The 13,317-nt window shown below is 42.9% G+C and overlaps 1 protein-coding gene across 8 annotated transcripts in view; it reads left to right on the plus strand.

Annotated features, from left to right (window-relative positions):
• The first annotated feature begins 2,194 nt into the window (after nucleotides 1–2,194).
• Nucleotides 2,195–13,317, plus strand: part of NUP153 (nucleoporin 153) — a 41,003-nt gene continuing 29,880 nt past the window's right edge. For all 8 annotated transcript variants that reach the window (XM_060277963.2, XM_060277964.2, XM_060277965.2 and 5 more), the window contains exon 1: nucleotides 2,195–2,381. In XM_060277963.2, coding sequence (XP_060133946.2) covers nucleotides 2,226–2,381 — 156 coding nt within the window. In that variant the 5' untranslated portion in view covers nucleotides 2,195–2,225. The remainder of the gene's footprint in view (nucleotides 2,382–13,317) is intronic.

Here is a 13,317-nt window from a genome sequence, read left to right on the forward strand (position 1 = left end):
AGGACTGAATCTATTCAAAATCAATACTTGAGAGCATTTCAGGTACTAAATGGTAAACCAGCCTCCCTGTTACAAACTGAAGCTAATTTGTCAAAGCTGACATTTAACATACCGGTACTAGTTTATTGGATCCAGTTGTCCTATGGAGAGAGAAACTTTCCAAATTAGCATTGTTGAGTAATTCAGATAGTGGCTGGGTTAAATCAGCCCATCATTTGATAGCTGCAATAGATTCTCCTCTTAATTTTTGCTAACACAAGGAGAAAAGAGCTTTAGATTGGGTGAGGCAATGTATTTTGGTTTAGATTTCCATGAACGGATGACAGAAAATACACAAACCCCTCTCCTTCTAAGCATACAATGTTATCTTAAGTTGCAAACCACTACAGTACTGTATCCTAATTGAATGTTGTGTCTCCAACCAGAAGCACTTAGAACCGTTCTGTGAGCACACCCCTCTAGGACAACTAGTTCTAGAACTGATTGTTAGGAACTCCATCCCACCCAGCATATATAACAAAACTTGCATATCCAAATGTCAGAGAGCAATTACCTTTGCAAGAATTAACGAATTTCTTTCTGCTGTTACTGTATATTAGGATGGTTCAGAGGGATTCCTTTATAGGAGTGCTGGTATCTGAACAGCCAGGTGTGGAAAGTACATAGATTGAAGAGGATAGGATATACTGGTCTTTCTGCTGACAAACCTAAACCCACAGGATCATAATTGATTTAGCTAGCTGCTTAGGAGCAACTATCAAATAAAAAGGAATGAGCCAAATCTCAGTGGTTGACTGCTAGCCACAATTTAGAACAATGAAACAGCAGAGAACAAAAGCAACAGGATTACTAACTGCAGTACAAATTTTAAACGATAGCATTTCACTTATTTTATTAGTGCTGTTTTAAGTGTCAAAGGTAGAATGTGCTGTTTTGATTTGTTTCATGTGCAGTGATTATTTTTTGTATATGGTAATTCAGATGGCCTTTAACTAAATAACGATTTGGTATATTCATGTTCCAGTGGTAGAACATATTTGCTTAGGTTCACAGAGCCTTTAACAATTCTGCTAATAAGTGTACCAAGTTTTTAAATTCTTTAGTGTGTTATAATCCAATCCACATGAAACACTTTTACTGTCTAACCAGGAAGATAAATAATGGGTTTTCTAGAAGCCAGTGGAGATTATGTTTGCCTGCGTTAAAGCTGTCTTGCTTTTCACCTACAGCAAAGTTGGAGGTTAAACATATTTGCCAATTTGAGAGCTTTATGCCAGGCTACAAAAGCCCTTGCTGAACTCTCCCTCCGCAGTCAGTGGAGTTTAAATGTGCTCCTGCTGAATCGTCCTCTTGGTTTTGACCTACTCGGGGCGCAAAGCAATAACCACAAAGGTGTCCAGTCTGAAATCGAAAACCGCCGGGGGTGGGTCAAACAGGCCCAACCGCCCTTCCAAGGTTAGGTTTCCCCACCAAGCGCAGCGGTAAGAAATGGCCGTATCCTCCGGCCCTGTAAGGGTTAAAAAAGGCGCCTTGGAAATCATTTTCATTCTAGAATAGCGAGTTCCGGCCTTCGCTGCGGCATATATCGCGAGATTCTGTGGCGCGTCAATGCGTCAGACCGGCAACCACCCCGAGAGAGGGCGGAGTGTGTCCATGCTCTCTGCGCAGCCTCGGCTTTCCGAAACTACATTTCCCGTGGACGCTCATGGGCCGTCGGCTGGCGACTGGAATAAGGCAGGATGGCGGGTCGCGCGGTTTGGTGACGCCAAGCCGTCCGGGCGGGTGTCCTCTGGTTGGTCGGGAGGAAAGGAAGGAGGGAGAGAATCTCGGGCGGGCCAGACGGTGACGGTGTTGGTGGAGGGGGGGGAGAGAGAGGGTAGGAAAGGGAGGGGAAGTAGAGCGGCTAGGGACGGCCTCGGCGCGCGCGCGCACTAGCCAGGGAGTGAGAGAGGCATCCTGTGAGGGCGCGAGGCAGGCCGCGCGGCGCGGGGTATCGCCATAGAGACAGTGACAGCACAGAACGGGATTGGGGCCAGGGGTGGGGGCAAAGAGGAGCGTGAGGGAGGGAGGAAGCGTGAGGGGGGATAGAAAGCGCGCGCGCGGGCGCGCGCACAGGGGGTGGCCGGGCTAGGCCGGGCCTCTCTGTTTGCGCCGTGCGTGCGTGCGTGCGTGCGGGTTGTGGGTGGGTGGGAGGGAGACCGGCAAGGCTCGGGAAAGGTCCCATTATGGATTCGGGGGAAAGCGGCGGAGCTCCGGGAGGAGGAGGAGGTGGTGGAAGCGGCGGCAGCGGCGGCGGCTACGAAAGCGGCGGCGGGAAGATCCGGACGCGGCGATACCACCTGGCAGCGGCCTCCTCGAAGCCTTACCCGAGAAACAAGCAGGTGAGGGAGGCCGACCGGGGGAGCATGTGGTGTGCGAGACCGGCAACTATACACATAATATATCTGTATGGAGGAGAGAGCGGAGGAAGCGGTGGGCCGGTGAGGCTTCGGCTCTGCCCTCCCGGGCCCCCTGGGAGCCGCCGTTGTCGGCCTGAGAAATGGCCAGGCCATATTCTGGGTGGGTGAACAACCTGGTACCTCGAGGAGGAAGAGAAAGCATTTTCTGCCCCCCCCCCTTTCTTCTTCTGAGGGGGAGAGAAGGGGAAGTGTGTGGGGTCTATGTAAGTGGGGGGAGGCGTTGATTTTCGAGGCCGATCCCAGCGATATGAATGATTCAAGTGCGGGGGGGGGATGTTTAGAGGGGTGGGATTCCCCTTCTCCCGTTTTGAGGCACGCGCTTGGGTTCTATGAGATTTCTCCTCTTCCTGGATTTCTGTTACGGCGGGAAGAAAAGGAAGGAAGGGGAGGGCAGGCAAAGGGGAAAACGTGCCTCCTGCGAATCAAGGCGCCGATTCGCTGTTGTGCGATGTCTCAAGCAAGTGTTTTTAGCGGGATCTCTTGCTTTAAAGGTAACACCGAAAAGGGGTAGGGTTTTTAACCGTTGCACAAATCGCACATCCACTTTCTAGGCTTTAGGCTGCAGCCTTAGCCCCTACTTACCGGGAAGTAAGCCTCATTGAATTCAGTAGGAGTTATTTCTGGGTAGAAATGGTGAGGATTGGAATAGTGGGGTTATAATTAATGAGTCTGCACAGTGTCTGTGCAGGTCTGAGATTTCAAGACCTGTCTTTTGAATGCTAGGACAGGGACCAAATCGACCTTTAATACGGTATATTTTAGAAAGAACTTAAGTGTTAGTAATTTATGAGTGACACATGAATTTGTTTAAACAATTTATAAATGACAACTTTTAAAAATTGCTGCTCATGCAGACATGTAAGATTTGGAATATTGGGTATTCAGTGAAGTTTATTCAGAGCAGACCTACTGAAATTTAGAAATTTAATTTAGTCATGTCCATTAATGTCAGTGGGCCAGCTCCAAGTAGAATTAAAATGGGATAAAACTCATTATGTTCTAAATTTTTATTTTGATAAATTTAAAATATATGAAAATGGTTGACTGGACTTTTAAAAAAATGTTATGGAAGGGGTTAAATTATATTGCACATACACATTAATGATCCTGTGCATTTTGGCTGCATTTCTAACCATGTCTACTGAGAAGTAAGTGGGGCTTATTCTCAGGTAAGCATGGTTTGTGTTGCAGCCATAATAATCAATATGTAGCATGGATTCCCCCCCCCCCATGATTGGACAAAGGTGAGATACCGGTATTAATGAAACAAATAGGTGAAGCAGAATATGCTGATTTCAATATTATTTTCAGGTCACAACCAAATACAATATAGCTGTAGTGAGAAATGCCTGAAGTTGTAGGTAAAATGTGAAATAATATAAAATTTGATCAAAAGCAATTCATGCTGTGTTCAGAAACACTGCTTTTGAAGCTAACTAGAAATATAAATAAAATTGCACTGTGAAAAGTGGCTTCCTATATTGTATTTGAAAAGCATCAAACATTTGCAATGGGAGGTTATTATTGGTCAGATTAGAATAGCTGTTGGGTTACAGCTACTAGTGTGAGCAGAAAGTAGGACACCTATACCTTTTTATTATTGTGTAGAAGAAGTGATTTCAGATAATTGAAGCTAGTTATGTAGGGGTGAGAAACCATGACTACCAAAATTCCATCTTCTAACTAATTATTAAAGATCACTGTTGTCATTTGCATGATCTCACCCTGGTATTTGTACTTTTCACATATTTAGGTGTTAGAATGTAATTGTTTATATATTTATAGCAAGGAGTTGTAGTGACTAAGTTCTACTCAGGAGTATGCCTATTTGAAATTAACCTACACTAAACATGCCCATTAATTTCAGTGAGTCTGCTCTGGGTATTACTAAAGTTGGATACAGTCCATACAGTTTACCACCATGACACTATTTGGATTAAATGGGTGAGCAGTTATGGGCATGATCTTTGTCATATTCTCTTTGCCTGTACATAAAGCCTGACAGTGTTGCTATTTCTCCATACATCTTTTGTAATTGTTTCAGTTATTCTATTTTATTATAATGTTCAGCTTTGAAAATGAAGCTTAAAAACCCCCACTTATATAGGGAATAATTTCTTGAGATTCCTGCCTCTGTGGTGGTGAAGACCAATTCAGCAGTTCATTTGTCTTCAACACAGTTCTGTTCTACCCTAATATTTATGCAACTGTCATCTAAAGCCAATTAGTTAGTTTTGGCCTTTGTTAATGGAATCTTGGAAGCCTAAATCCTCATAAATCTTGTTTTAAGATTAAATTTAGGATCTTTAATCCTGTTGGGAATTTTACAAATTATGTTTGTGAGAGGATTTTAATAGCGCTGTATTTCTGAACACACAAAAAAGCAATACACAAAGATTTGTGTGTAAACTCTATTATTTTTCTGGATTTCCACTTTGTAAACCCTATGAAATGTAAGTGAATTGACAACCACTAGGAATTTCTTTGCTTGCTTCCCCCCCCCCCCCTGAACTTTTCTCTTGCAAATCTTTACAATATGCAAGCGGATTCTACCAGTTTTAATGAAACATTTTGCTTTGGTTTAAGCACATTCTTGCATGTTTGCCAGCAAAAGTGGTCCAATAAAAATTATCCTTCTAATGTAAGCTGCTTCTTTTTATGGAGCCACCACCAAAGCATCATTTCAGGGTAACTTATAGAGGCTGTATATTATTCAAGTTGAGAAACCGCTTGGAGTAAGTTCTTTCTGATCAGTAGTGCATTGAGATATCTTTGCACCTAGAGCACAATCTCATTCAATACTTAGATTTTGAGATTCTTCTGGAGCAGATATCAGCCTGACCATTTTAAAGCATGTAATAATAACAATAATTTATTATTTATACCCTGCCCATCTGACTGGGTTTCCCCAGCCACTCTGGGTGCTCTCAACAGAATATTAAAAACACGATAAAACATCAAACATTAAAAACTTCCCTGAATAGGGCTGCCTTCGGATGTGGGTTGGATCCAGATTAACAGCAATCCAACACCCGAACCACATTATGCTGAGCTGTTAGGAGGGTTGGATTGCGTGAAGGTGTTTTTTTTTTGCTCAGCTCTATTCTTCTTTCAGGTCTGACCTTCCTCTTTTGCCTGCTGAATGTGCACATTAGGAAGGGGAGCAATAGGTGTTCAATATAAGTACACTGAATTTGGATCCCATTGAAATATATGGGATAATAATAATAATATAATAATTATTTATTATTTATACCCTTCCCATCTGGCCGGGTCCCCCCCCCCCACTCTGAGTGGCTTCCAACACATTAAAATACATTAAAATATCACAGATTAAAAACTTCCCTAAACAGGGCTGCCTTTAGGTATTTTCTAAATGTCAGGTAGTTGTTTATCTCTCTGACCTCTGATGGGAGGGCGTTCCACAGGGCGGGTGCCACTACCTAGAAGGCCCTCTGCCTGGTTCCCTGTAACTTGGCTTCTCGCAGTGAGGGAACTGCCAGAAGGCCCTCGGCGCTGGATCTCGGTGTCTGGGCTGAACGATGGGGGTGGATACGCTCCTTCAGGTATACAGGACCGAGGCCGTTTAGGGTTTTAAAGGTCAGCACCAACACTTTGAAATGTGCTCGGAAACGTACTGGGAGCCAATGTAGGTCTCTCAGGACGGGTGTTATGTGGTCCCGGCAGCCGCTCCCAGTCACTTTGTCTAACTTGTCCCTTATATTTCAGTGAGATTCAAGTTCAACAAATTTAGTCTGGTTCTAATCGTGTATTTATAACATTGTTGCTGTTTGTAGCTGATTATATATTAAAATTTTATCAGCTGGATATTAGGGCTGAGCGATGTCTGATTTTTAACATGATATATTGCCAGATAAACATTGCACTATACCGATATATCACAATGTCTGAAATAAGGATGGAACTACGTAGAGGCGAATGGGGTAATGTCCTGGCAGCTGCTACTACTTAGGGGTCTAAAATGGATACATTTTTTACTTACCTTTATTGTTACAACTGTTATTTTAAAGTACAGAGCAACAGGGACTGCAGGAATCATGAGAAACACGATGACTGGCTACACTCACGATCACTTCCAACTCTACAGTTCTATGATTCTTTATCCACATCAAGATTTTTTTTACATAGCACACGTGCACATCACAATTCACAATATATCACCATGTTGTATGCAGTCATATCTTGGTTGTCTCCGACGTTTTGGCTTCCAAACGCCGCAAACCCAGAAGTGATTGTTCTGGTTTGCAAACGTTCTTTTGGAACCCAAACATCTGACAGGGCTTCCGCAGCTTCTGATTGCAGCCAATCAGAAGCCGTGATTTGGTTTCTGAACGTTTTGGAAGTCGGAAGGACTTCTGGAACAGATTCCATTTGACTTCCAAGGTACAATTGTATCATGAAACTGTTACCATAATGTGGATTCAAACTGATGTTGTACGATGTATCGATACATCACCCAGCCTTATTAGATATGGGTATTTGACAGAAATCTGCTAATTGGACACTCCTGTGGGCAGAAGGTGATTTTCAGCAGTTCTTCCCCAACAGCTGACTGGGTCCCTGCTTAATGGGGGACACCTAGAACAATGTAAGAGGTGGCATGGCAGAATGCAGTGAGAAGTAGGGGTGTTGTCACAAAAAAACCTTCCTCTGGGAGCATGTGCTGAATTGTGCATTCCCATTCACAAATGGAAGAAGCCCTTCTGTTCAACTAAATACATTTTAAGTGATGTCACCAGTGTAGAGGTATCTTTTTCTACTTAGACTTCTCAAAACTGTTCTATTAACAAAATCATCTCTTTATTGTTTGAATTGTACTGTATAGAATTTCACTAATGCAAAAACATGTAGAGCCACAAGACAAATGGGAAATCTACATCTGCCTACTGTCCAATTCCCATCCACAGTATTCAAGGCTCTCAGTACTATTATGCACTAATTTGTATATGGTCTGTTCTGTATATGCAATTTCATATACAGTCGTACCTTGGATCTTAAATGACTTGCAAGACAAATGTTTTGGATCCCGAACGCCAAAAACTTGGAAGTGATTGTTCCAGTTCTTTGGAACCCGAACATCTGTTGCTGCTTCCGACTGGCTGCAGGAGCTTCCTGCAGCCAATCAGAAGCTGTACCTTGGTTTCCGAACCATTTTGGAAGTCGAACGGACTTCCGGAACAGATTCTGTTCAACTTCGAAGGTACCACTGTACAGTATAATGCCTAAGTAGATTTAAAGTATTAAATTGGTAGCTATCATTCCTCCATTAAAAATTAGCAAGTCTCTTAGGTTCTTTCTGTTATTGAGTATAACCCCACCCCACTCTAAAAAGCATCTTTCAAATATAATGAACTTTCCAAAGCTTTATTAGCACCATATTCCTGGATTCAGAGACACATGGTGGAGCTTGCACCAGTTTTTCCAGCCTGTTGCATTCGGCCATACTGCACAATCCACCTGTTCTTTCCTGGAGGCCTTGCTGCTAAGATTAGTGAGAGCAAATTGAGATTAAATTGAGAAAGTATATCAAAAATAGTTTTTAACTTTCTTCTTTTGGTCTCTTAAGAGAGAAGGGTACAGAGACACCTGTTATGGTACAGAAGGAGCTATGGAAATCGGAAAATAAGGAGTGCAGGCAGTCATACCTGAGGGATGTGGAAAGGGGATTGGGGAGAGATGGAGTGTAGGAAAAATGATTGGCAAAGGATTGGGCATATAGAAGGACATGGAATGGGAAAACAAAAGAAGCTGAAAGATAGAGGTTCAAAGAAGAGATTGCTATGTGGTGAAGGTACAAAAAGGGGTAGCATGAAGGTGTAAAGAGGTTTGTAAAGAGTAGAGAATGAATAACAAGCAACAAAAATGGAGCTGCAGAGATACCTTTGCGTAGGGAAGGAGAAAAAGAACGGGTATCTGAGATGTGTACAGAGAAGTAGCAGCCATCCATTGGTCTACAGTAGAGGAAGAGAAGGTAACTAGGGTCACCATTAGCTCTGCTGAAGGAATGAGGCCTGCTTTCCATCTCCCCATTGAAGTCGACTGCAAGAATGGCTGTTACCAGGTTGCAGCTGAGGGAGAAGAAGATTTAAAGTTGCTTGTGTATTTGTTTTTTAAGATGTTTCTTGATACCATGCATACAAACATATGTCTGAAGTGTATGCCTAAGCAGAGTGGAGAAGCCTAGGAAGTACTGAGTGTTTTTCGTATACAATTGTAACTTATGATATGAAAAGGTGTGCCTAAAGTTGTTCTAAGAAGGCCACAAAAAACTACAAAAAATTATTCTGGTTGTGTTTAAGCTTTGCTTTAAGGGTGTATGCTTGAATGGATTTAGATTTAATCCTAATCATTTTTGTGAGCAAATCCCCTTGAATTATTGGAATTTGAGCAAACATGTTTAGGCCAAATTGTCGGAGTAGCATTCTTTTAGAAATATTTTATTTGCTCTTTCTGCTGTGCTCTCGATTTCTGAAAGCTGTGTCAGTGCTTTATGTTAAACTCTGAATCATTTCAAAGACGTTGCACTGATTCTGAAAAACTTGGAATATCCCACAGTGAATGCACATTTTAAAGGTAGTATGTCATAAGGGCTACATTGCCACAGCATAATTTCTTCAGGCCCCTGTGGACTCTGCTTCATTTGATTTCAAAAAAAGTTTGAATGTTGATAGTCATGTGTTAGATACCCCAATCAGCAGTAGGGGATATTTTGGATGGCTACTGCTTATAGAAAGGGTGGGGAACCTCTCTCTATGTCAAAGGCTGCACCCACTCATGGGAAATATATCTGTGGTGCACACCAGGCATTGACATAGCCAGAACTGGTGGTGAGCAGGGCTGATACCAAAAAGGGCCAGGGCCAGAATTAACAGTAGGCCACCCATTTTCTTTCTACCACCCCTCTCTGGCACTATCTCTCTCACACACACACATCCCCATTACTTCCCCTCTGAAAGCCTTTTGTCCTGCAATGAAACATAAGCTAGAGCAGTGGTTCCCAACAGGTGGTCCGGGGACCCCCAGGGGTCCGCGAGCTATGCCAGAGGGGTCCTCAAGATGCTATTAGATGCCAAGCCTCTGGCCCGCCGGAACCAGCGGAACTGCTGCCGCCGGTGCGCGGGCGCCAAGCGAGCCCGGTGGATCAACCGGGGAGCCGCTGAAGGCCCCCCGGCGGCCCCACCAGACCGAGGCTGAGTGCGCCCGGCCGGAGACTCGGCGGAACCCCTGGGCCTAGAGGCTCAAAACAGCCTTCCAGGCTGCGGACCCCGCGGCGACCGCGTGGGCGTCAGAAACGTCCGGCGGAGCAAGCGAGCCGCTGAGGCCCCCCGCAGGTCCGCCGGGCCGAAGCCGAGGGCGCCCGGCCGAGCGGAGCTCCGTGGCCCGAGACCTCCCACCGCGCAACGATCCTGGGGGGCCTGCCTCGCGACTGCAGTCGCCATCACCCCTAGCTGCCCAAGAGGGGGAAGGAGCCCCCCCCAAGCGAAGGCCCCCGATCCCGCAGCTCCTGCGTGCCACACGGGGAGCCTCGTGGGGACCCGAAGAACAAAGGCCGCACCGAACCTGCTGGCGCTGCTACCGCCGCAAATACAGCCACCCCCAGAGGAGGAGAAAAGAAGAGGGGACGACAGGGAAGAGAGGGCCCCACCACCACCCTCAACCAGGTGAAAGGGTAGAAACCTCCCCCCCTCCAGAGGGAAACCCCCCGACCCCCAGACGTCAATCACACCGCCGCCACCACAGCCACCACCACACCAACGCCCCCCCCCCCGAAGGATAAAGAAAAGAGGAAAACAACTGAAAAATAAATAAAACCACTTTTTAATTTTAGGATTAGGAATTAATGGGGGTCCTTGTCACAATAGCGGCTCAAGGAGGGGTCCTCGAGAAAATTTTGTTGGGAACCCCTGAGCTAGAGAGAAGTCCCAGTCATGTAAATAGTACCTTTTTTGTTAGCTTGATTGCTGGAAGGAGGGACAGCTGTGGGCCAGATCCCAAGGTGCCAAAAATCATATGAACATTCATGAAGAACTGTAATAGTTCCTACGTTTTGCAACTCCCTTCCATTGCATATCAGACAGGTGCCTTTTCTATTGCCTTTTTGGCATCTGCTAAAGATGTTCCTCTTTCAACAAACCTCCTAAAATCTGTACCCAGGTTGGTATCTGTTTTGGATTGGAACTGATCTTTTGTATTTGCTGTCATTTTAAACTCTTTCATATTTCTAATACTTTTTTAAAAAAACTGTGCAGTTGTTTTAAGTTTTATATACAGTATGTACTGTTTTATATATTTTGTTGTAAATTGCTTCGGGATGCCTCAAAGGAAGTGACTCATAAATGAAATAATAGAAATAGGACTATTGTTTATTTAATAGAAAATTACTACCTTATTTAACAACACTTAAGAGCATTCTTAAATATCATTTTAGTAATTCACAAATAATTGACAGTTTGAAAATAATAGTTTTGATTCAAAAAATAAAAGTATTTTGTACAGGGCTAGTACGATGCTGTGTTTAAAATGCTTTTTATGTTATGCTTTCATGGGTAGGGGAAACCTCCTGCAGGTCACTTTGGTGTCAAAATATTATGTGGTAAGATGACAATATGTGTTAATACTGCTGATGCTGTCAGTGATCTGGATAAAACGTACTCCCAAGAAGGATTCAGACTTTGAATCCCAGGGTTGTAGCCATTGGTAGTTCTGTATGGAGTAGATCCATTGAAATTAATGGTCCTGACTAATTTCAGTGGGTCTACTGAGTCTGGTGGAGTTTGATACAACACCTAAACATGGCAGCTACCATGAAAATGTAATCTTACTAATATTATCAAAAATGTGTACTAAATTATAATGTGTGCCATAATCAAGCATTATTTATTTATCTTCAGATCCAATTATTTATTTAATTAACTTCAGATCCCATTTGGATGTGGAACATTTTAATCATGTTCTATTAAACTTAGTAATAAGCTCTTTTCTGAAACAGACAACCTTGCATTCTGTATATTTGAGTATTTATCTTTTGGAAGTACCTGCAGTGTGTTAGTTTCCCTGAAGAAAAACAAGAATGGATGTTTTTGTCTGGATCTTGCAAATATTTCTGCACCAAAATAGCATGCTCTTATATCAGTTTTTCTACATTGGTTGCTGTACAGTGGTAGGTCTATAAATTGTAGGTGTATGAGGAGTCTACTAATAACTCTTAGTGACCATAACAAATTACACATCCCAGGATTCTTTGGGGAAAACTATGATTCTTAAAGTGCTTTAAATGTATGATATGGATCTGATCATTTATGAAAGAATAGTTGGCCCCCATTGTGCAATGTTACCCTAAAAATGAGCACCCTCCTCCTGTTTTGGCTATCTTTATTAGCTATCTTTAACCCTAGTTTCTGTTAACTGAGTTCCCCTTATTCTGTACTCATCATAGATAGTATATACCAGGCATCCCCAAACTGTGGCCCTCCAGATGTTTTGGCCTACAACTCCCATAATCCCTAGCTAACAGGACCAGTGGTCAGGCATGATGGGATGGTCCAAAACATCTGGAGGGCCAAAGTTTGGGGATGCCTGGTATATACCATAGGCATTTCTGCTATCATTTTTTTAAAATAAAACTCGCAATTGATAACCCCTGAGTTAGATACTGATGCATGGGGAGTGATCCTGCTTAACACTGGGCTCTCCTGAATGATCCTGCTTTAGTGTTAAGTCCTCACTTTGTGCAGTGCTTCATAGGCTCTCAACAACCAGTTGGTTGTCTGGTTCTTTGGGAGCTGCACAAAGCAGAGATTGAACAAGTTCCACCCTTTCAGTCAAGTCCCAACCACAATGCCCTCAAGGGCCAAATGAGGAAGCCTGCTAGGCCAAGATTGGCAATACCATCTCAATAGGATAACAATTATTAGAAGAGCTAATAGTTACATGTCAGTTATTGATCCATTGGACATTTTTGAAAAGTCTGTTCTCTAAGAATGTGTCTAAGATATAATGGATCTGAACTAAAGCGTTCTCAATTTGACTGTCTGATGATGATGGTTTTTAAAGCCATGCTTGCCTTGAAGAGGAGTCACCATTCTTTACTACTCAGTAATGAGATGCCTTGAGGCTTAGAACACTACTGCTTGCCTTCCTCTCTGTGATCATGACCTTGAATACATTTTAGTTGTCCCTTTCTGAAGTTTAAATGAATTTATTACTCATGAACACATATTAACAGCAGGTTGTTCTGAAAGGAATATTGTAATCCATGACTAGCCCGGAAGTGTAGTAAAAGCGGTCTCATATAGGAGGTAAAAACAGAGATGGTAATTTTAAAAGTGTCTGTATTACCGTAGGTTTGCCCTGATAAAAAGCATAGCTTTATTTGTCTTAATTTTTAAGCTTTTAAAATTTGTAACACTCGTGACTATATGTCGTTTAGATGGTCAAAAATCTTTATTGTTGCACATAATTTTATCTGTAATTTGTATCAATCTCAAATTTGTCTTTAAACATAGGTGTTCTAATTTGCTGTTTTCCACACTTTGCTAACCAATTGGTGACTAAACTTGGCACTCTGAATATAAAGGGTCAAGTAACTGAAAAATCTGTGTTCCATTTAGGCCTAATGCATTTAAGTATGGAAAAACAGAACCAGGATTTACCATACAGCTAGCCCAGTCAAAAGGCCACAAACTGCAGTACTTGATTGAGGTTTAAACTCATAACAGTAAAAAAAAAAGTATTATAAAGAATACACTGTTCTCCAGTGATACTGATCAGGCTTAATGCCTCTGACAAAGCCAAGTGGTAAAAATGTGGAGAACCTGAACAACTGTGACCTACATTG

The sequence above is a fragment of the Zootoca vivipara genome, chromosome 8, assembly GCF_965207765.1.
Source record: "Zootoca vivipara chromosome 8, rZooViv2.hap1.1, whole genome shotgun sequence".
NCBI lineage: Eukaryota > Metazoa > Chordata > Lepidosauria > Squamata > Lacertidae > Zootoca > Zootoca vivipara.